This window comes from Dipodomys spectabilis, unplaced genomic scaffold, assembly GCF_019054845.1.
Source record: "Dipodomys spectabilis isolate Male_0828 unplaced genomic scaffold, ASM1905484v1 ptg000015l, whole genome shotgun sequence".
NCBI lineage: Eukaryota > Metazoa > Chordata > Mammalia > Rodentia > Heteromyidae > Dipodomys > Dipodomys spectabilis.
The window spans coordinates 9,297,566-9,320,696 of NW_024870692.1; the positions used below are offsets into that span (position 1 = coordinate 9,297,566).

At 38.8% G+C, this 23,131-nt stretch overlaps 1 protein-coding gene across 1 annotated transcript in view; it reads right to left on the bottom strand.

Annotated features, from left to right (window-relative positions):
• Cpa6 (carboxypeptidase A6) overlaps positions 1 to 23,131 on the bottom strand; it is a 272,271-nt gene that overhangs the window by 43,901 nt on the left and 205,239 nt on the right. Inside the window, exons 7-8 of the mRNA XM_042666133.1 lie at positions 12,654 to 12,764; positions 11,841 to 11,928 (exon numbers count right to left, since the gene is read on the bottom strand). Of these exons, the coding sequence (XP_042522067.1) occupies positions 11,841 to 11,928; positions 12,654 to 12,764 (199 nt within the window). The remainder of the gene's footprint in view (positions 1 to 11,840; positions 11,929 to 12,653; positions 12,765 to 23,131) is intronic.

Consider the following 23,131-nt stretch of genomic DNA (forward strand, 5'->3'; position numbering starts at 1 on the left):
TGTTTAGCAAGGCAGGATAAGGGTCAGATGACTGACCATATATCTCTTGTCATGATCTAGCGTGTTACAGATTTCTAAAAACGTATAAAATATGCTCAATGAAAAAGAATACCTCAGTTTACCTATATCTGCATATAAGATTAACATTTAGCCGGGTGCGGGTAGCTCATGCCTGTAATCCTAGCTACTCAGGAGGCTGAGATCTGAGGATCGAGGTTCAAAACCAGCCCAGGCAGGAAAGTCCATGAGACTCTTATCTCCAATAAACCACCAGACAACCAGAAGTGGCACTGTGGTTAAGTGGTAGAGTGCTCACCTTGAGCTGAAGAGCTGAGGGACAGCCCTCAGGCCCAGAGTTCAAGCCCCATGACCAAAAAAAAAAAAAAAAAGATTAACATTCAGAAGAGTTATTTTTATCTGGTAGTACGGGGCGTTTGAATTCAGGATTTCCCACTTACTCAGCTTGATTGTTTACCTGCCTAACTCGAGCCATGCTTCTTTATCCCTTCTTTGTGTTCATTATTTTGGAGATGGAGTCTTACAGATTTTTCTGCCTGGGCTGGCAGAAAGGATCTCAGGCTCCTGAGTAGCTAGGATTATAAGTGTGAGCCACCAGTATCCAGCTGAGATTGTTTTTTAATAAAAGAAAAGCTACTTCAAAAGGAGTGGGATTAAAAAAAATAAGCATATATGTGAAAAGAGAGCTGGGAATTTTGAAGATAAGGAAAATATTGAAAACATTAATGACCTAGAAGGAACATAATGTTGATGAAATGTTTAAAAAACAGCATCAGGAACCCCCAAATCAAAGTGGTGAGATAGGAAAGCGATGTCTAAAAATACAAAATAACATGACTTCTCAAATGCAAATGATACAGCAGGAGGAAAATGATTAGCAGCAGTTTGCTTTGGATGAAATTCGAGAATGCTGAAAAACAACCAGTATGGTAGAAAAAATATTAGTAGATAAAACAAGTTTTAAAAATAAACAACAACAACAACAACAAAAATGTTATTCCTTGCTCAAGGCAAGAATAGAGGCTTCGTAATACTGGAGCATTGCCTGCTATAAAACTTATGCCATGTTTCTCAGACTTCAAAACCAATTCCTAGTGAAACCAGCGGCTCAGTTTCTGCTATTCTTCTAGTTGTCCCCTGATAAATATCCTTTGTATATGTGCTTTCTTTTGTGACTTTCAAACTGAGTCATTTTCAAAAGACTATAAATCTTTGTAACATCACGATTAGAAACTTCAGTAAAGATACTCTTCCTCAATGTCCGGATGGCTTTTAGAAACAGACTAGATATTGTCTTTCAAATGAAAATTCTTACAAATATGCCCACATGAATGAGCAGAGAAATAAACATCTTGTGCACATATACATAGCTAGTACCAACCACCATTTATTATCTGCAGTTTTAAATAAAGTTCACTTTCAAAATCATTAGGTGTGTCCTGCATGAAGAGTATGAAATTGACAATAGGGAGATAGAATTTTATTTTTGCATATAAAAACGGGGGAGAGAACTTAAGAGCTCTTTCCCAAAGACAAAAGCACTCTTTTTTGTAATGTATTAGTGAGAAAGTGTATGAATAGGAAGAGAAGAAAATGAAAGGCTCTTGAATTGTCTTTAAACCTTACAAACAAAGGACTTTCAATTGAGCCTGTGATCTATCTGGAAAGAAAGATGTTTGTAAAAAAAAAAATGGCTGCTGAGTTAGAGGAGCACTGTGGAGAACTAACACCATCCATACTCTCTAGCTGAGTAGTGCTAAGGAGTAGAGAGAATAGCCTGCTACTGTTTCTAATAGGTCCACAATTTTAAGAGGACAAAGCCTAGACAGAAACTGCAGTGGAGCAGCAAAAGAAGAGACAGTAGCGATCCTGAGCACCAAGTCAAGTCAAAGACAGGCTGAGCTAAATGTGGCAGTTTTTGAAAGAACAGAATTCTTGGCTAAAGTCACATAGACAAACAGAGAATGAAATGTTTAGGAGAGATTCCTTAGAGGTCAAGGTTTTATCAAAGGGTATAGAATTCTCTGTGGTAAGCTGCAGCAGAAGGAGGTGATTTATTCCCCCTTTCCATTTACTAAGTTAGTAGATGTCACTCAGAGTCACTGGGAAAGAAATTGGAGTTGGAGCCTCCCTGGATGACTTTGAGAGGCATTTCATAAGGAACAAGAGAGTGATGTCTGCTTTTAAGAGGAGGAAGAAGTGACACTTGTCAGGGAAGAGGAAGGAGGGCGAAGCCACTGCCTACAAAGCACACATCTCCATGGCTGCACTTGGCAGCCAGGATAGCAGAAGGCACTGGAGAGCGACTTCCACCTGTCCCCTCAAACTCTCAGTCACTCCAGGTCCCAAAGTGGTAAACTCTCCATCACACCCAGATTCCCCAGTTTAAATGGCATTTTTATCTTTTTTGGCCTGAGCAGTAGGAAAGGTGCACTCGAAAGAGGTTGTCCATAGTTCCTATTACAAAAATTTAACAACACATCAAACATGGAAGTCAGAAACATCAACAAGAACCACTTTCTTCCTAAGTTCTAGCATCTGCTGTCTCTTCTCCCTAAACACCAACAGACCAGTTTAAACAGGATCTAGAAGGCCACTTTTGGAGTGAGAATGATAAATACCATAAAGCTAACCACTTTTTTGTGTGGAGGGGGATTTTTCTTTTTGGAACTGTGAAATTGTAGTTCTTATGAAGTTACTTGGAGGAGGCAGCAAAGAAGAGAAGAGATTGCCAGGCCTCGGTGGGTTTTAAAGGATTAGGTGTGGGTAAGATTATTTTGAATGGTGTTAGAGTAATGATAGAAGGTCCTGCAACTATCATTAAGCCAAAATTAATTGTAGTCATGTTTATGTCAAAAATGATAGTTTGGTTTTCTTGGCAATGTACAGAGTTTGGGTACATACTCAGATAAGAAGCTCTTGCTACAAATATATCTAAATGCTCAATAAATCAATTTAAGGGCTGGGCATGGAGGCTCACACCTGTGACTCAGCTATGTAGGAGGTATAGGACCATGGTTTGAGACAGCCCTGGGCAAAATTTCCAAGTTGTAATCTGAAAAATAAGTAAAGCCAAAGAAAAACTCCACAAAAAACAAAAACAAACATACAACAAACCAAAAAGTTTGGCTAGTTACAGTGAACCCCTGAGGTAATAGCCCAGTGTAGTTTAGAAAAGTAAAAGAAAGAAACAACCTGCAAGTATGCTTGGTATGTTTGCTAACCTCTGATTTTCACACTTATTTTAAGGTCACAAAAGGGGAGTGAAGAGGAAGGAGGTCAGGACTTGAGTCCTCAGTGTGATGGGAAGGGAGCACACACCTTACACCTACACTTGGGACAATCAGAGTGTGACACTTTAAATGAAAGTATGGGCTATAAAAATTTCTGCCAGCAGGGCGAGATTCCCTTTGGCTGGGAAGAAAAATGTCTCCCTGGAGAATTTATCACCTTATTTCTTACAGCCCATAGGTTTAGTTTATACTAAAGTTGCCTGTGTGGTATGGCCCAAGAACAGAACTAGCAGCTGGGAAAGTGGCTGGGGGCATGGCTCAAGTGGTAGAGGGCTTCATTCCTTCCCTCTCAGTACACATTCCTAATCTCACTCTCTTGTCTTTCTATATTTCAGGATTTTGGACAAAATTATTTTTGATACCTGAATTACTTCTTTATAGATACAAATTCCTTCCTTCCTTCCTTCCTTCCTTCCTTCCTTCCTTCCTTCCTTCCTTCCTTCCTTCCTTCCTTCCTCCCTCCCTCCCTCCCTCCCTCCCTTCCTCCCTTCCTCCCTTCCTTCCTTCCTCTACTAGGGATTGAATTCAGGGCCTTGCACTGGCATTTGATCCATTTCCCTAGCCCAATTTATAACAGTAACTCTAAGGAGTCAGACTTTTGGTTAGAAACAGGAACATTGGAGGTATCAGCTGGATCTCCCATCACTCTCAAGCAAGTTTCCTCTCGTCTTTGTTTCTTTTTATCAGTTAAAAAAGCACAGTAGTAAATTCATGTCACATACTAAGTACATGTTTAGTATACAATGAATTTTTAATAAATGTGAGCTAATCCTCAATAATCATGAGCAAATCTCTTATGATCTAAATTCCTAAATGTTGAGGATTCTCTATCCTTAACTCCTTTAAGAAAAGCACAAATAATCATAGTAATTTATCTCATTCATTCTCTATAAGGAGATATTAGGTGACTAATATATCTTTTTACATTAAAAAGGTTGTGAAGTGAGGGGTTGGATATGTCAAACCAACAGATTTCCCTTTATATTTATCAAAAATTGAAAATAATTTCTTGGAAATTGGCTATGAACTCATTAAATCTTTCAGGACTTTCTGATATAATTTCTGACATGTTTGATTATAGTCAGTGCTTACTACATTTGTTTTGCTTCCTAATGTAAATAAACTATGTTAGAATTATAACATTGGAAGTAACAGGAATCTTGAGAGTCTAGTTCTACCATCTAGTTGATGTTTACTCTCATCCTTAGTCCCAAATTATCTAGATCTTGTCTATAAATCTCCAGTAATGGACACTCATGGTCTTATTAGTTGGTGAATTCTTTTTTATTTTTTTATTTCTCTCGGTCATGGGCTTGAACTCAGGGCCTGGGCACTCTCTGAGCTTTTATGCTCAAAGCTAACACTCTACCACTTTGAGCCACAACTCCACTTGCGGTGTTTAGGTGGATAATTGGAGATAAGAGTGTCACAGACATTCCTATCTGGGCTGGCTTCAAACGGTGATCTTCAGATCTTAGCCTCCTAAATAGATAGGAATACAGGTGTCAGTCACCAATACCAAGCTTGGCAGAGCATTCTTGTATGGCCTACAAGTCTCTGAAAGCCCTCTGTGAACTACTTTCCCTGGAACAAACTCCTTGAGGCCAAACTCTGCAGTTCCTCATCTCCCTCGAGAGCAGACACAACTCAAAAAATCCTTGGAAGTGAGCAGATCACACCGAGTATTACCAATGGCAGTGGTGACAGAATGCTAGGAATTGTCATACTCATGGAATGATTTCATTAAAATCCTCCTTAGCCATCCCTGAGTCCCCAGTTCCAAGTTCTAGACAGTAGCAATGTTATCCACACCCCTTCTTGTCCCAAATTTAGCCTCTGAAATTCCATATATATTCACAATAATTCAGCTTCGATTTTCAGCTAGCTAAATCTCTTGAAACAAAAGCCCTTCAGCTGCAGGAACTCATTTTCCTCAGAATTAGGCCAGTGGCCTCTATTGTTATCTCACAGGCGTTGGCTGGAAAGCAACCCACATAATGGCTTCTCCTTTCCCCTCAGATGTTCCATGAGAATATATACAACCACTGTAAGTATATCTATACCAAGGTAATCTTCTCAGGGAGAGAAGCAAAATACACAGATACACACACACACACACACACACACACACACACACACACACACACACACACACACACACACACACACACACTAGTTTTATTTTTCCATATATGGTTTTGCTCTGTGTAACACAGGCTGGCCTAGAACCAATGGTCTTCCTGCTTCAGCTTCCTGAGTGCTGGGATTACAGGCATGTGCACCACACCTGGCTAGGAGCTATTACAATAAGTGACTAATTTGCTCCTAAGTGGAAATTAAAAGTTCTTTTATAACAATCTATTTTTTTGGTGGCTATAATTCTCATATTTTAAAACTCACCATTTAACAGTGTATATTTCAACAGTTTTCAGTGTATTTATGATCACCACCACTATCTAACAGGAATATTTTCATCACCCCCAAACAAAACCCTTACTTATTAGCAGTTACTCCCTTTTCCTTCTGCTCTCGAGCACTTGGCCCTCAGTGATCCACTCTCTTTCCCTATGGGACTGCCTATTCCTATTTTACAAATGTCATATAAATGGAATGATGGAATGATATGATATTTGATCTTGTGAAATTGGTTTATTTCAGTTAACTCAACGTTCATGATTCATCCATACTGCATGTCTCAGGACCTCATTCTTGTTTTTTTTGTTGTTGTTTTTTCTAACTCAGGACCTTGTATTTACAAGGTACCTCCCTGACCTTGACCCATGCCTCCAACCAACTTCTTTTTATGCCAGGGTGGCCTTGAACCACAATCCCCTGATCTCTGTATCCTGTAGCTAAGATTATAGGCTTGAACCACTATATCTGGTGCCTTCATTCACTTTTTTGACAAAACAACACTCCATTGTATTTTAGGAGACTAGAACATACTTTCCTAGTACCAGAAGGATCACTGAATTGAAGACAGTTAAGAAATACCCAACCCAGATGCCCCTCAGTAGATGAATGGATCAAGAAAATGTGGTATATACACACAATGGAATTCTATGTCTCCATCAGAAAAAATGACATTGCCCCATTTGCTAGGAAAATGGAAGGACTTGGAAACAATTATATTAAGTAAAGTAAGCTAGACCCAAAGAAACATAGATCCCATGGTTTCCCTTATTTGCAATAACGTATATGTCTGAGACAAGCAGAAAAGGTCTGATAAGATGATATTAGGCAAAATGAACCTCAAGATAAAGACACAGGTGGTTTTTTCTTTCTTGCTATTGTTTCTAACATATTTAGAAGGTGATTGTTTTGTTGCTTTGTATACCCCTCCCTCACGGTATAACCCCTGTTTTCACTGTATTTGATGTTTGTATAATTTGGGGAGGGGAAGGGAAACAAAAACAAATTGTTTAAATAGGGATACAGGTGGACCCATTGCAACAATGAGATGTACAAAATGCTATGATGAAAAACAAACTTTACAACTTTACAACTGGCAGGGGTGGGGCGTGTAGTCATAGAGGTGGGAGGGCAGGGATGGTAGGGGAAAAACAAAGGAGGAGGCAACAATGCTTGATAAGAAATGTACTCATCATCTTGCTCATGTAATTGTAACCCCTCTGTTTGGTATTTTCATAATAAATTTTTTTTTTGTTTTTTTTTTTTGGGTCCGGTCTGGGGCCTGAACTCTGGGCCTGGGCACTGTCCCTCAGCTCTTCAGCTCAAGGCTAGTGCTCTACCACTTGAGCCACAGCGCCACTTCTGGCTTTTTTTCTTTTTGCTTATGTGGTGCTGGGGAATCGAACCCAGGGCCTCATGCATGCAAGGCAAGTGCTCTACCACTGAGCCACCTTCCCAGCCCCCAAACTTTTTTTTTTTTTTTTTTAAGAAATACCTGACACAGAAAAGCTTCCCGCTCTCCTCCTATTGGCCTAAGAAGCAGGATGTAAATTTATAAAGACTACTGCACAGTGGGAAGGACAGAAGCTGATCCCTGGAGGTGACTAAACCTTCAGATCTAGCAACAGAGAGATCTCCATAACAAACCTCATGCCCTATCTACAATCAGATTCTCCTTATCTTCACCTTCCTTCCTCCAGAAGCCTAAAACTGCTTTCCTTAGTCTCATTACTTCCCTGAAATTTGTTGTTCTGGGTTGAAGAATCCCTTAGAGTCAAGTTCTAAGCCACTGTTTGGAGTTCCATTTCCTTGAGGTTTCTGCTGGTCAGCACACTAAACTGTCTGTTCTTACTCTTACCCATCTGTCTTCACTTACAAAAGTCTGTCCTACCTCTCCACAGATTATATTTCTTCTCTCCCAGTCTGGATACCTGTTCTGCTTACCTGTTCATCAACCAATAGACAGTCACCCCCCACACACTGAGGTTTTGACTACTATAACTAATGCTGCTATGAACATTCATTATAAGTTATTGCATGGAGCAAGGTTATCATTTCTCTTGAGTATGTGCTGAGGAATGGAATTACTATGCCATAGGATAAAGGCACGCTTCATTTGTTGAAAAACTGCCAGTCTGTTTTCCAAATTAACTGCTGCATTTTTCATTCTCACCATTAAGTATGAGTTCCACCTTTTTACATGATTGCCAACACTTGGGATTGTGCATCTTTGCCCCAGCCATCCTGCAGGTGTGAAGGGCTACTTGGTGGCTTGGATGTATGCTCTGGAGCATCTTTTGATGTGCTTATTTGCACTGGTCTATCTTTTTTGAAGAAATATCTGTCTAAATCACTTATGCTTTCTCAAAATTAGGTTATTTGTCTATTTATTGTTGAGCTATGAGCAAAATAATTCCCTTGTCTGAAATTTGGTTCACCAACACATTCACCCACTCTGTTCCTTATTTAAGTTTGTGCCACATGTCTATTCAAGGGTTAAGGCTTGGCCTGTCTCCTAGACATGTTGCAATTTAGAAAAAAAGCAATCCGGGCTTACTGCAAAGTTTATGACATAGAGGATGTAGAGAAAAGAAAAATACACAATATCAAGCAGAGAGTAATGGGCTCAATTAACTTAGGCAAATGAATGAATAAAATGTATGCATTTAGTCCCAGCTTGCAACTACCCTGACTTAGTTTGTCCCTCTGCTGGAACTTCAGAGCAGTGATCTTCCTTTCCTGGCATCTGGTCCCCAGGGAGGTATGGAGAGTTGGGAAAGTGTAACTTTTTCCAGCTGGGTGCTCTCCACTACCTGTTTACTCCACAGATGCCCCGATGTATAACCACTGCCATATGGGAGGCTGCAGATTTTTGTGGTAAGAAGCAGTTTTGAGGTTCTGCTCTTCAGATCTGACACACCCAGTGATTTAAGAAAAAGAAATGGTTGTTTTTGCCAACCTGATACTGACATCTAGGGTTTTCAATGGTCCTGGTCATTTCTAATGTTCATTTGGATGTTTAATTAAGGGGATTTCATGCTTGCTTCAATACTGCAGATCTAAGAATATATCCCTCCAGTGTGGTTTACTATCTCAATCTAATTCCAATATGCACAGAGATGGAGGGGTTGGATTGGAAGCTGTGAACAAAGGAAGCCACATCTTCCTGCTCATCAGATCAACTTAATCTGCTTTGGAAACTGCTCTGGGCTGATAGATGGCAGTGGCCAGTCTGTGCACATCTGCATGTTACAAGATAATGTTGCAAACGACATTTGACACAATCCCTTGTATGTTCCCAGTGTTGAATTGCAGAAAAATCAAGAATGATTTTTTTGAAAAAAAGAAATAATCAAAGGAATGCTAGTAGGGAGTCACTGGGGTGAAACTAAGAAATCAAAGAAGGAGTGTGTATGAAGGCAATATGCTGGGTAAAGAAAGAAGAACAAAGAGGAAGAAAGGAAGAAGCTATGCACTGGTAACCGGATATTACCAACAGTCTATCTTTACACAGGCAAGAGCTGGCTAAGGTTATTTAGATGTTTCCACGGAGGGCACCCAGCTGAGACAACCGTGAGCTAGGTATGACATACATACGGGTGCAGGTGTCTGCTATTCAATGAAATGGCTGCTTAATTATCAGCTTCCAAACGGTTCCACCAAAAACAAGGGAGGAGGAAGCATTTTTGCTTCTAATTGCTTCTATATTCTAATAATACAGTAATATTATTGTGCTAAAGGGCATTCTAGCCACTATAACAAAATTTGTTGTAGCAGGTTTGGAAATTTATAAGCAACAGAGATTTCTTGCTCTCATTTCTGGAGGATGGAAAGCTCAAGATTAAATTTGTTGGAAGATTCAGTATCTGGTGAGGGCTTATTTTCATTGATGAGGCTGGCTAGCTGTACCCTCACATGGTGAGAAATGTAAACCAGTTCCTCCGACTTCTTTTTCTTTCTTTTTTTTCCTTTATTTTTTTGGGTAAGTACTGGAGTTTGAGCTCAGAGCTTCCTACTTGCTCCGCTTGTGTGTCTGGAGTTCTACCATTTAAGCCATACCTGCAGACTAGATTTTTGCTATTTAATTAGGAATGGAATTTTACAGATGTTACTGCCCAGGCTGGGTTCAAACTGTAACCCTCCAATTTCAGTCTCCCAAGTAGCCAGGATTACAGGAATGAGCTACCAGAGCCCAGTTCCTCTGTCCTCTTTTTATAGAGGTAGCCATTCCATTCACAAGGGCACCATCCTGTTGATGTAATCACTTCCTAAAAGCTCCACCTCTTAATACTGCTGCACTGGAGATGAAGTTTCACCACATCCTAATGTGTTTTAAGGAGAGATAAAAACATTTAGGCTGAGAACTAATAAAGTAAATAAGGTTGGTGGTTTCAGTTTAGTTTAGAGAAAACAATTTCTAAACCTAAACAGCCATCTATAGCATCACATTATTTCATTTATGCAGCTCCCCCATAACTGGAAATATGCTTATGATTTCTCATCATCAGGTGAAGAGAAGCTGTTTCACTATATGCTTTAAGGCACAGAGTTAATGCACTCCATTCTGGTAGAAGGGACAGACCATTGATACTTAGAGCACTCTATGAGGCTGGGAAGTAAATTAGGCGTTTCGTGAGTATTAGTTCATCTTAGTCATGTGGGTGTGATTATTATAATCTCATACTTTTCTTTACAACAAAAGGAAATTGTAGCAATGACTCACACCTGTAAATCCTTGCTGAGATCTGAGGATCTTGCTTTGAAACTATCCCAGACAGACAGCTCACAGGGACTTTTGTCTCCAATTAACCAGCAAAAGCTGTATATGGAGGTATGGCTCAAATGGTAGAGTGCCATCACTGAAAGAAAAAGCTAAGGGAGAATGTGAGGCCCTGTGTTTAATCCCCAGTATTGGGAGCGTGCACGCGCGTGCACACACACGCACACACACGCACGCACGCACGCACGCGCGCGTACACACACACACACACACACACACACACATTGACTGAATCATTCTGCCTGGCAGAATTAAGCATATCTGTCATAACTTAGAGATATATTTTTCACCCACGTCATGTTCTTATTCACCAGTTCTAATTGACTGGGGGCTGTTGTCTATTAGGATGTGTGGAAGGAGTCTGAATGCATGCCCACTTAATTCTGTCTGAAATGGGTAGGATGGAGAGTAGTGGCGTTTAATATAGAACGCAAAACATGGTGAATGAAGGAGAAATTGAGATAGGCCTCATTTCTGAGGGTTTATATTTTGAGGGCTAACTGCATTTTTATAATACTTTTCTTTCTCTTGCCTTTTCTGTTGTTAAGTACAATAGCCATGGCTAATTCTCATTCCTTCTCCACCCCCATACCTGCTGATTTATTCTGTAAAAGGGTTTCCTTCCTTAAAATGATGTCTTCACTCCTACTTGATAGCTGAGTTACAGTCATTCAATGAATGGTAGAGTAGGCAGAAATCCATTTCTAGTGTGAGTGACTAAGAACTGTGTGACTAAAAGACTGGCAGGTTCCGGAGAAGGACATAATAGCTTTGATGACCACAGACACATGAAGGTGGGATCAGTGCCACTCTTAAGAAGAGAATAAATGCATTTAACCAGATTTGTTGCCATAAAATCATGATTCCTGTGTTAGTTTTGATGAGTGACAGGTTTTTCCTTAATCTTTTCCCCCTATGTTTATATATTCAAATTTAGGGATTGGGCTGACAGATTTAAATAACTGATTTATTTTTAATATATTAATTAAGAACTTTCCATCCTTTTGCAAATTATAGTAATAATGTACCTACTTGTGGTTTATTATCTATCTATCTATCTATCTATCTATCTATCTATCTATCTATCTATCTATCTATCTATCTATCTATTATTTATCTATTTTTTGTGGTGCTATGGATCTAACCCAAGGCCTCACACATTCTAGACAAGTGCTCTAATAGCACTATGCTCTTAGCCCTTATTTGTGTCTTCATTAGGATTTTATATACATAAAAACAGTCAGATTCCCAGTAGAGTGCTATTGGGCTTGTCATTTTTCGGAGTGATACCTGTAGGAACCTTTGGTTTGTGAATCCTTATTAGGTTCCACACTTACCACACCATTTCACTTTCCAGTTACGATTGGCATCAACACCACGACAGTGAAACCCGTTCCTCGATCTTGTTTTTCTCCAGAATCGATCCTAAACCCAGCAAAGAAAGAAACACAAAAGGTCACTCTCATGCATCTTTATTTATATATCATTTAATTTTATTTGTTCCAGTCTTAGGGCTTAAACTCAGGACCTGGGTGCTGTCCCTGAGCATTTGTGCTCAAGGCAAGTGCTCTACCAATTTGAACCAGAGCTCCACTTCTGGCTTTTTGATAGTTTATTGAGATTCATACTTTCCTGCCTCCGCTGGCTTCAAACCATGATCCTCAGATCTCAGCCTCCTGAGTAGCTAGGATTACAGGTGCAAATAACCAAGACCTGGCCTTCTGATGCCATTTAGTTTCTCAATCAGTGAAGGATGTGTATTGCTCAGGGGGCGAACTCTTCTGTGAATAGGGAAACTCAGGGAGTAGAAAGGACTATATCAGCAGTTAAGACTCAGAGTCAGACTGCAGTTTTTGTCACAAATTTCCTGTTTCTTACCTTCTCTTGGTCTTACTTTTTCACAGGAAAACGAGTAGGCCAGTGATTTTTTTCCCTCACAATTCATTTAGAAGGAGAGATCTTTATTTATATGAAACCTTATGCAAATGTAAACTATGACAATGAAATCAAAAGGTTGGTGCTCTGGAGAGGAAGCAAAGGCTTTATCTGCAGCTCTGAAATCACGCAGTGGGCTGTCCACCATGCTACCTTCCTGTCCTATGTCTGACTTCTTTAGTCCTCTTTTCAGTTGAAGAGGCAAAGTGACTTACATGTGTCCAGCTAAAATGGTATCCATCAACGTTAAACACAGGCATGATGTAGAAATACAGATGATTCAACATTTTTCTCATGGCTGGGTCACTCCTGTATGTGAGAAGAGCCTAAAAGACAAAGGAGTCATTTAAATTGTTTTTTCTTATGAAGGGAAAAATAACATGAGAAACCCTTCCTGGCCTTAAGAAATATACATGCAGTAGGTTGAAAAGCAGTAAGTAAGTTGATCTATACTCTTTGACATTACACATTGAAACTTCCATCTGAACTAAACTTTATTACCACTAATAAGTTAGCCTGATGAAACAGATTAAATAGGCAGCCTTTCATAGTAATTCAGATTTGGCTACATTTTTAAATTGGTGAAGAACATAACATTTTTTTGTGGTACTAAAGTTTGAATTCAGGGCCACATACTTACTCAGCTTCTTGTTCAGCTAGTGCTTTGCCACGAGCCACTCTCAGCCAGTTTTTGATGGTTATTTTAGAGATGGAGTCTCTCAGACTTTTCTGCTGCAGCTGGTTTTGGACTGTGATCTTCTAGATCTCAGCCTTCTAAGTAGCTAAGTCACCAGCACCCAGCTTTGATATACTTTTTTTTTCTTTAATAATAAGATCATGCCAGACACTGGTGGCTCACGCCTTTAATCCTAGCTACTCAGGAGGCTGAGATCTGAGGATCACAGTTCAAAGCCAGCCCCGGAAGGAAAGGCCCTGAGACTCTTATCTCCAATAAACCACTCAGAAAACTGGAAGTGGCGCTGTGGCTCAAGTGGTAGAGTGCTAGCCTTGAGCTGAAGATCTGAGGGATAGCACCCAGGCCCAGAGCTCAGGCCCCAGGACCCACAAAAAAAAAAAAATTAAGTTCATCTTAGATTCCATTTAATTGTGGATGAAATAATGACTTTTACGTGTTGATATCTAATGCATGATATATTTTAACATGCAAGTTACATGTTATATCATTGTTTTCATCTAATTGGTTACAATCTCATCTCAAAACTTGAAAGTTCCTCTTTGCTTCTGACTTTTCTATGAGAAATTTAATAGAGAATACATTTTTGTTTTCTTTGAGGTCTTATTCCTTTGTGGCTCCTTTGAGGACTTATTTTTGTAATTAGGTTTTACTTACATCATATCTGACCTCAAATCTGAAGAAATTGCAGTATCAATTTAGACTCAAATAGAAAACCATAGCATATACTAAGTCAAGTTGATAAAGGAGACATTTTGAAATATCTTTTGTGTGTGTGTGTGTGTGTGTGTGTGTGTGTGAGTGTGCCTGCTCTGAGGCTTGAACTCAGTCTCAGTGCTCTCCCTAAGCTTTTTGCTCAATGCTAGCATGTTACCACTTGAGCCACAGTTCCACTTCTGGCTTTTTGTTGGTTAATTGGAGAAAAGAGTCTCATGAACTTTCCTCATCAAGCTGGCTTCGAACATCAGTCCTTAGATCTCAGCCTCCTGAGTAGCTAGGATTATAGGTGTGAGCCAACAGCACCCAGCAACTGCATTCATTTTTTTTTTTGGGGGGGGGGGACCTGAACTTTGGGCCTGGGTGCTGTCTCTCAGCTCTTCAGCTCAAGGCTAGCGCTCTACCACTTGAGCCACAGTGCCACTTCCGGCTTTTTTCTTTTTGCTTATGTGGTGCTGAGGAATCGAACCCAGGGCTTCAGGCATGCAAGGCAAGTGCTCTACCACTGAGCCACCTTCCCAGCCCCTGCATTCATTTTTATACTCATTTATTTGCTTGGATTTTCCTTTTACTATATTAAAAGAATAATTCAAGTTTTAAAAACTATCCTTATTGAGGTATGATAGTTCCAGAAAACTTTGTACATATTAAATGATATAACTTGCTGAGTTTAGAAATTATATACTCTATGAAACCATTATCGTGGTCTGTGTCATAAACATGTCATTGCCTGCCTCCAGAATTCCCTCCTGAACTCTTTATTTATAGTATCGTGTGTGGTAAGAACATGTGACATGAGATATAGGTGCAGTGTTATGGCAAATTTCTATATATAATCCAGTATTGCCAGCCATAGAGTCTGTGCTGTACAGAAGATCCCTAGGACTTACTGAAATCTGTTAAAACAAAAAATAAAAAAATGTTTATCAGTGCTGGCTCTGGGGCTTGAACTCAAGGATAATATTAACCATTTTCCTTTCTGGATTTAATGCTTAAAATTTCAATCTTCTTTTACATCTCCTCTAAGTAGATCTTCTCAGCCCATCACAGGCAGTATTTACAAGGTAAGCATTCTTTCCACAGGGAGGAATCAAATAATGCAACTTTTTTTTTGGGGGGGGTCCAGTCGTGGGGCCTGAACTCTGGGCCTGGGTACTGCCCTTCAGCTCTTCAGCTCAAGGCTAGCGCTCTACCACTTGAGCCACAGCGCCACTTCGGGCTTTTTTTCTTTTTGCATATGTGGTGCTAAGGAATCGAACCCAGGGTCTCATGCATGCAAGACAAGTGCTCTACCACTGAGCCACCTTCCCAGCCCCCAAATAATGCAACTTGTTATAAGGTCTCATCATATGACAAATGATGATGGACCCCGCTGTACATCACCTTGACAATAAAATTAAATTTAGAAAACAAATGATGTTGGAAATAGGTTACATTTAAGAGCATGGGTTAAGATACACATTTTTATTATAATTTAAATCATATAATTTAATGTATCCAGTAGATATATTAATATATCTAAATATACAAATTAAATCGAATTTAAATATCCACTAAATTTATCCAAGTTGGTAAACATTATATAGTTGTTTGTTGTTTTTAGGCTCAGTAATAAATTGTTGGCCAACTAGCCTGGAAAGAAAGTCATGTATAAAAAAACTTTCTGTTCACTGTCTCGTGCCCACACTAGAAGGAACTCTACCTGGTGTGTGTGTGTGTGTGTATGTGTGTGTATGTGTGTTTTCTTCCAAACAGCAGATTCTCTACTGCTTGGAGGAAAGTCTTCTGTGGCTATAGAAGAGGCAGAGTCACGAGGTTGGCTGTGTTTCTTTCTTAGAGATCTGTGACTTTCCAGAATACAAAAGGAGAAAGGGGCTGGGCACACAACGCAGGAAAAGGTACTAGGAGAACACGATGGCGTTTCTCTCCTTTGGCTCTGGGGAGAGTTGCTGGCTTACTTAGCTCAGCTCAAACTGGGCACGCCCCCCACCCCGTTCTTGAGCACAGATGATGTTAGCGCCAGTGTGGCAGATCAATGTGGTAATAACCTCTTATATTGCTTTCTCCTTCAATGCAAATCATCTTCATACCTTTAGATATAAAAGAATATTTCTAACTTCTGGAATTAAAAAATAGATTTTATTGTGTCTATCAAGGATTACAAGATGATGTTACATGATAACTATAGTAACATCTTTTTTTTTTTTTTTTGGTGGTACTGACGTTTAAACTCAGAGACTCATGCTGGCTAAGCAACTGCTCTACAATTGAGTCATACCCCCAAACTCTCTCTTGGGCTGGTCGTACATTTTTGAGATAAGCTCTTTCTTCCTGCTTAGACATGTGTCTGGACCATGATGCACCTGTTTCAGGCTTCTTCATAGCTGGGATGACAGGCATGTACTACATGCTCAGCTTCTACCACTGAGATAGCAGTATAGGAACTTTTGTTAAAATTTTTATTTTTGCCTAAACTGGCCTAAAACTGCAATCCTCAACCTCCCATATAACTAGATAAGAGGTATGCACAGCTATTCACTGAGATAGGGTCTTATGGGCTTCTTGCTCAGCCACCCCCAAGACTCTGATTCCTGAGTACCTACGTTTTAAGCCACCATAACTGACTATAAAATAGTTTTTATAATGAAGCAAACTCACATAACTAACTTCTCTTATTTAATCAAAATAACACATATAATTATATTATCTTTCTCTTTACCTCTGCCCTCCCCTCCAATTACTGTTTTATTATCTATTTCTGTGTCTTTAAAAACTATTTGCCTTTAGATTCTTCGTCTATGTGAAATAGGCAACATCCTTCTTTCTGTGCCCAGATCATTTCACTGAGCGTAAGCTCCCCAAGGGCTTTTTTGAAGTAGGTGCCAGCACCTCTATCTTTTTGAAGGCTCAGTGATGTTCCATTTTCTTTATCCTTGACTGACATGAATGTTAGTATTATTGCATATTGTAAATAATGCTGCATTGTACACTGTAGTAGGGCATCTTTGTGCTGATTTTATCCCCTAAGGACATACATCCTGAAGAGGGTCATATGGCACTTCTGTTTGTAATTTCCTTAACCCTGTTCATACTATTGTCCACAGTGGTGATAGCAACTTACATGCTACCAACCATGAGCTAGCGAACACAGTACTGTTCCTTTCTTTGTGTCCTTACAAATGTTTGTTATTTCTTCTCTCTGTTTTTTCTTTTCTTTCTTTTTTTGTGCCATTCCTGGAGCTTGAACTCAGGGCCTTGGCACTGTCCTTGAGCTTTAGTGCTAACAGCTAATGCTCTTTGAGTCACAGCTCTACTTCTGGCATTTGGTGATTATTTGGAGCTAACAGTCTCATGAACTTTCCTGCCAAGACTGGCTTTGAACTATAATCCTCATATCTCAGCTTCCTAGTAGCTAGATTTCTTCTCTTTTTAGTATTAGCAATCTTAATGCTAGGAGGGCTATCTCATAGTAGTTTTAATTTATATTTCTTTGATATGAATATTCTTTTCATATACCTGAGGTTTTTTGCTTTCTTTTTGGTGCTGATCCTGGGACTTACGGCCTGAGCATTGTCTCTGAGGTTTGTTTGTTTTGTTTTGTGTTTTGTTTTCCCCAAGACTAGCACTCTATCACTTGAGCCACAGCTCCACTTCCAGCTTTTTGGTAGTTTATATTAGAGATAAAGAGTCTCACCGACTTTCCTACCTGGACTGGCTTTGAACCATGATCCTCAGATCTCATTCTCCTGAGTTGCTATTATTACAGGTATGAGCCACCAGCACTTGGCCCTGATGCCATTTTATCATCTTCTTTGGAAACATGTATGTTCAGGTCTTTTGCCCATTTTAACTATCAGGTTATTTATTTTGTTTGCTATTAAGTTATGGGTTCTTTATAAATGTTGCATATTAACTTCTTATCAGATATGCCTCAAAAGTTTTTGTCTGTCTATAGGTTATGTTTTCATTTTGTTGATTGCTTCCTTTCTATGCAGATTTTTACTTTGGTGTAGTCTTACTGACTTGTTTTTTTCAGCTTGAGCTTTTAGTTTGTTATCTAAAATTTTAAGACTCAGGCCAATATCAAGGCACTTTTCCCCTGTCAGTATTCTCTTGTAGGAGTTTTGTGGTTTCTGGTCTTATATTTAGCCTTTTTATTCATGTTGAACTAATTCATATAGATGATGCAAGACATGAGTCTAATTTCATTCATTTCCATGTAAAATGTTCATATTTTCTTAATTTGTATATTTCATTCATAATTCATCCACTTCTTTGTGAATTATTCCTATTTTCCTCAGTACTAATTACTGAAGAGGCTATTCTTTCCCTATTGTGCCCTCTTGGTACTCCTGCCAAAAATTAGCTAACTACAGAGCTGGATATGGTGGCTCACACCTGTAATTTCAGCTACTTGGAAGGTGGAGATTGGGAGACTCATAGTTAGAGGCCATCTTGGGTAAAAGATTAGAGAGATTTCATCTCAACCAGCAAGCTGGGTATGGTAGTCTTTGTATGTCATCTTAGCTATTATCTACTGTAATATCTCGTGTTTCATTTTGATTTTATTAAGTTTGCCTTCTCCCTTCCTTGTGATTAGTTTGACTATAAGTTTGTCAATCTTGTTTATCTTTTCAAAGAATAATTTCTTTGTTTCACTGGTCCTTTGTATTTTTCTTTTACTTTCCTTTTCATTATTTTTTATCCTGATTTTAGTTACTTCTTTCCATTTATTAATTTAAGGTTTAGCGTGGTGTGTGTGTGTGTGTGTGTGTGTGTGTGTGTTTTACACTGGAATTGAATATAGAGCATTATGCTTGCTAGGCAGGTATACTCCTACATAAGCCATACTTGCATTTGCTTTTAGTTACTTAATAGTGTCTCAAGTTCTTTTGCCCAGGCCAGTCTTGTCTGTATGTTCCTTCTATTTATGTCTCTCATGTAGCTGGGATGACAGGCATGCACCATCACAACCATCTTACTTACTGAGATGGGGCCACAAAAAAACAAAAAGAAGATTCTTTGGGGGTTTTCTAATGCAGCAATCTGCAAGTTCTTGGGAGTAATGACTTGCTCCTTGCCACAAAGGGTGAGGTCACTGACCACCTTCATACCCTCCATTGCCTGAGGTCTCTGCGGCCTAAACTTCTCAGTGGATCTGTATCCAACCCTCCCCATTTCATGATGGCTTCTCATGGTGGCAGAGTGACTCCAGATTGCCTCACTGGTGATTATTCCTAGCTTTCAGGTCCTCAGAGTAGCTGTCTCAAACAGTAGGTCCCCCCCAAGATGGCTGTTGAGGACAGTTCTTCAAAATATGGCAAGCAATGCAATAGATTCTTAATAAAGAACTTCAATAGATTTTTCAATGCTACCTGGCCAGGTACGAGGAGTCATTATCAGACCAGATCTCCACACTGGACTTGAGGCTTGTGGGAACTGTAGGTTCCTCCTGCCCCTAGGACTCCCAGGCTGGTGTAACCAGTGCTGCCTGGCTTACATTGTGGTTGTGGTTTGGGGTTCCCCTTCTCCTGGGGAGTCAGGATTAGAGCTGCAGACCTTTTCCTATTTTCCTCTTTATTGCCTTTTTGTCTCTTCATGTTGTGTTTAGCTTTTCTATCACTTCTTCTTTATTCCTCATGCTCTTCCGTTCTTTCTCTCCTAGGAATATAGTTTCTCCTTCATTAGCCTGCATTAGTTGTACAAGGGAGCATCATTGTGTCATTTCCATACATGCATACAATATACCCCCTTTATTTCTCTCTTATTCTCCCATCCAACAATTTGCTTTCATAAGTGCATATAAAGTACTTTGACCATATACACTCTATTCACCACTTCCCTTTCCCCTCCTGGCAATGTTTATTGAGAACTTATTTATTATAATTGCTAAATGGTATTCTAGTATAGATAATATATATTGATTCTTTATTTTAGATCAATATATTTTGGACAGTCAAGTTGTGTTTGCTGTTTCACTGTTATTTTGCAATTTCACTCATGTTACAATTTCACTGTTATGTTACACATTTCTCCTAGACACATGTGAGTTTATTTATGATACATATCTAGGAGTAGAATTTTTAGTGGGGGCATAGTCACATGATTTTATCTTTACTAATGGTTGTCACTTTTTTTCTGTGTGTAACTAACCATTCTCATCCATAATGAGAGGGAATTAACATGCCATCTCTGTCACATAACAACTCTTTATGTGTGTGTGTGGCCTTGCTTTGCTACAGGTGGTCTATACCCATTTGCCCAGTTCACACCATTGTTTCACAGAATCCAGTGGACTTGGTAGGATTTTTTTTCTCTCTATGTTTTCAAATTCCAAATTACCGTGGTTATTGTTCTCACTTAGTGAAACCATGACTTATTTATAAGTTATTTTATTCCTCAGTCTGTAAGATTTAAGAGCATAATTTTTTTGTTAAACAAATGTTTTTAACAATTCATTCCAGTTAGTGAATATGGACTATTTAATATAGGTTCTTTGTTATTGTTGAACCTTTCTGTGTGGCCTCGTATCAGTGCAATTTCTGTGAGTGTTCCAGTTATGTTTGAAAAGAATGTGCAGTCTTTAATCATTATTGAAGGTGATTACATTTATACTTATTATAATGTTTATTATATAGTTTGAATCATCATTTTTTTCATTTCATCACATTTTTACTGAAAATTGTCTGCTGTCTTAAGCACTGAGAGTTACACAAATAACCCCTAATGTTGTTATTTTAAGTTTTGAGTTTGTGACTGTTATTGTAGCCTGCCAATTTTCATTTTACATATGTTTTGAGACTATTTCATATTAATTTTTAAGGATCTTCATTTTTAGATAATATATAATCAAGGAAGCTGTTCCCCAATGTTCTACTTAAAATGGATTTAATTTTCAGTATTTTCCAGAATGTATTTTTCCTTGATAAACAAGCAGGGAGTCATTGTAACTCATTTGCTATATCTGTGATTTTTATAACTCTCTAAGAATTGCCGCTATTCTCCATCTGGTTAGACAAAGCAAGAATGATCACAAAGTAATGATTGTTACATGCTGAACAAGATTATTGAGAGACTATCTTAATTGAATATTTTAAATAATAGGACACAAATCATTTTGTTAATGGTGTAGATTTCTGAATATGCTTTGATCATGTGTCTAATTTCCTTTTTAGGTATATGATCACCATAAAGAATGGGGGGCATTCTTTGCTTTTAATGTATAGAATTCTTTTTAGCAATTAATGCATACCACATGTACATGTAGAAAAAGAGATGACTATTAATCAAGTTGCAGCTGGGCTTTGTAAGTGTAATTTCTTGACTACTCTTGTTGCCTATGAGGCCAAGTAGTCAAGGCCGGAAGCCAAGCATAAAACAATGCACCACACGCCTCACTGTGGCAATCCCTTGGAACTGCATTCACTCTACTATAATAAGAGTGCTTCCCTAAAACCGATTTTAATTTTAAATCAAAAGATATCAAGTTGTTTAAATAAGGATACAGGTGGACCCGTTGCAACAATGAGAAGTACAAGTTGTCATGTCGAAAACGAACTTTACAACCTTGGCATGGGAGGGAGGGTTGGGTGGGTGGGGGGAGGCTGGGAAGGGATGGGAAGGGGAAACAAAGGAGGAGGCTACAATGCTTGATAAGAAATGTACTCATTATCTTGCCCATCCAATTGTAACCCCTCTGTACAGTATTTTCACAATAAAATTTTTTAAAAAAGATATCAAAGAAAGTGTTTGAGATATTATCTTCTGTGAGGCAAATAGAAATATATTTGGTAGTAGATTAAGGCATTGCTGAAGGAAGACAGAGAATGACTATTTGGTATCGAAAATGACCAAGACTATAAATACATACATTCATAAATCAGAATCCACCAGATAAACCTTGGATAAATTGCAGATAAATTTTCCATTACTAAAGTCCCTGTGTGGCCAACAAGGCTATGTGAAAGAGTTCCTGTTCACCACTATAAGAGCAGCTGATCTTTGTGAAGATTGGTGTTACTGGTTTTTAAAAGATAAATTTAGAATAAAAAACTTGTTTTTCCACTGGATTCACTGCATTGGATTTAAAAATATTAACCAGACATACAATGAAGGGCACCCTAGGACAACCAAGCATATCACAGCTTAGTTCAATCACCATTAGAAGCAAAATTACACCATCCATCAGAAAAAAAATCCTCCTCTGGACTCTACAGAACTAAAATTATTTAAGGTAAAATATGTTCCATCATCAAAGTGGGTGAATCTTAACAAAAGGGTATGTTTAAAATTCAAGACTGGAAGAATTAATTAGAGCAAGCAAGGCTTTTTAGGAAATAGAAGACAGGGGAGGAGAAATTAATCTATAAAAACAGTTTATATCACATTATATGATATTGTTAAATATGAAAATGGATAGTTAAATAATAGTTGAAAGCTACATGAACAATAGGGTCTGTGAATGAAGAATGAAAAACTGAAATCATATGTTGACTTATAAATTCTAGTTTCTTTATTCAGAGAGAGAGACAGAGAGACAGAGACAGACAGAGTTTTTAGCCTGAGGCTTGAACTTGGTGATCTTGTTTGGCTTTGTCACTCAAGACTGATGCTTTACCACTTAAGTCATACCTTTCACTTCCAGCTTGCTTTTGCTGGTTAATTGGGGAAAGAGTCTCTGAGATTTGTCTGCCTAGGCTGACTTTGAAATATAATCCTCAAATTTTAGCCTCTTGTGTAGCTATCTGTAAGGCATTTTTTGGGGGGAGGGTCCAGTCATGGGGCCTGAACTCTGGGCCTGGGCACTGTCCCTCAACTCTTCAGCTCAAGGCTAGCGCTCTACCACGTGAGCCACAGCACCACTTTTGGCTTTTTTCTTTTTGCTTATGTGGTGCTGAGGAATCGAACCCAGGGCCTTGAGCATGCAAGGCAAGCGCTCTACCACTGAGCCACCTTCCCAGCCCCTCTATAAGGCATTTTTAAGATTGACTACAGAAGAATGTTTTGAACATACAGATGTCCTTTTATTGTAGGGATACAGCAGACAAAAATTTCAGTAACTCTTTCTTCTCCAGTATGTGATTAGTCATTGTACAACTCATTCAGTTGCCACACAGACAGCAAAATGTGTAGCTATGTGGTTTTTTCTTTAACAGTGATAAACCTGAATTGTACTTCACAAAACTAGAGGGTGGAAAGAGGAAATTGTACAATTCAGGTGGAAATATAGCAAAGAAATCAAAAGTGATGATGCTGGAGGTAAAATGTGACCCAAAATCTAAG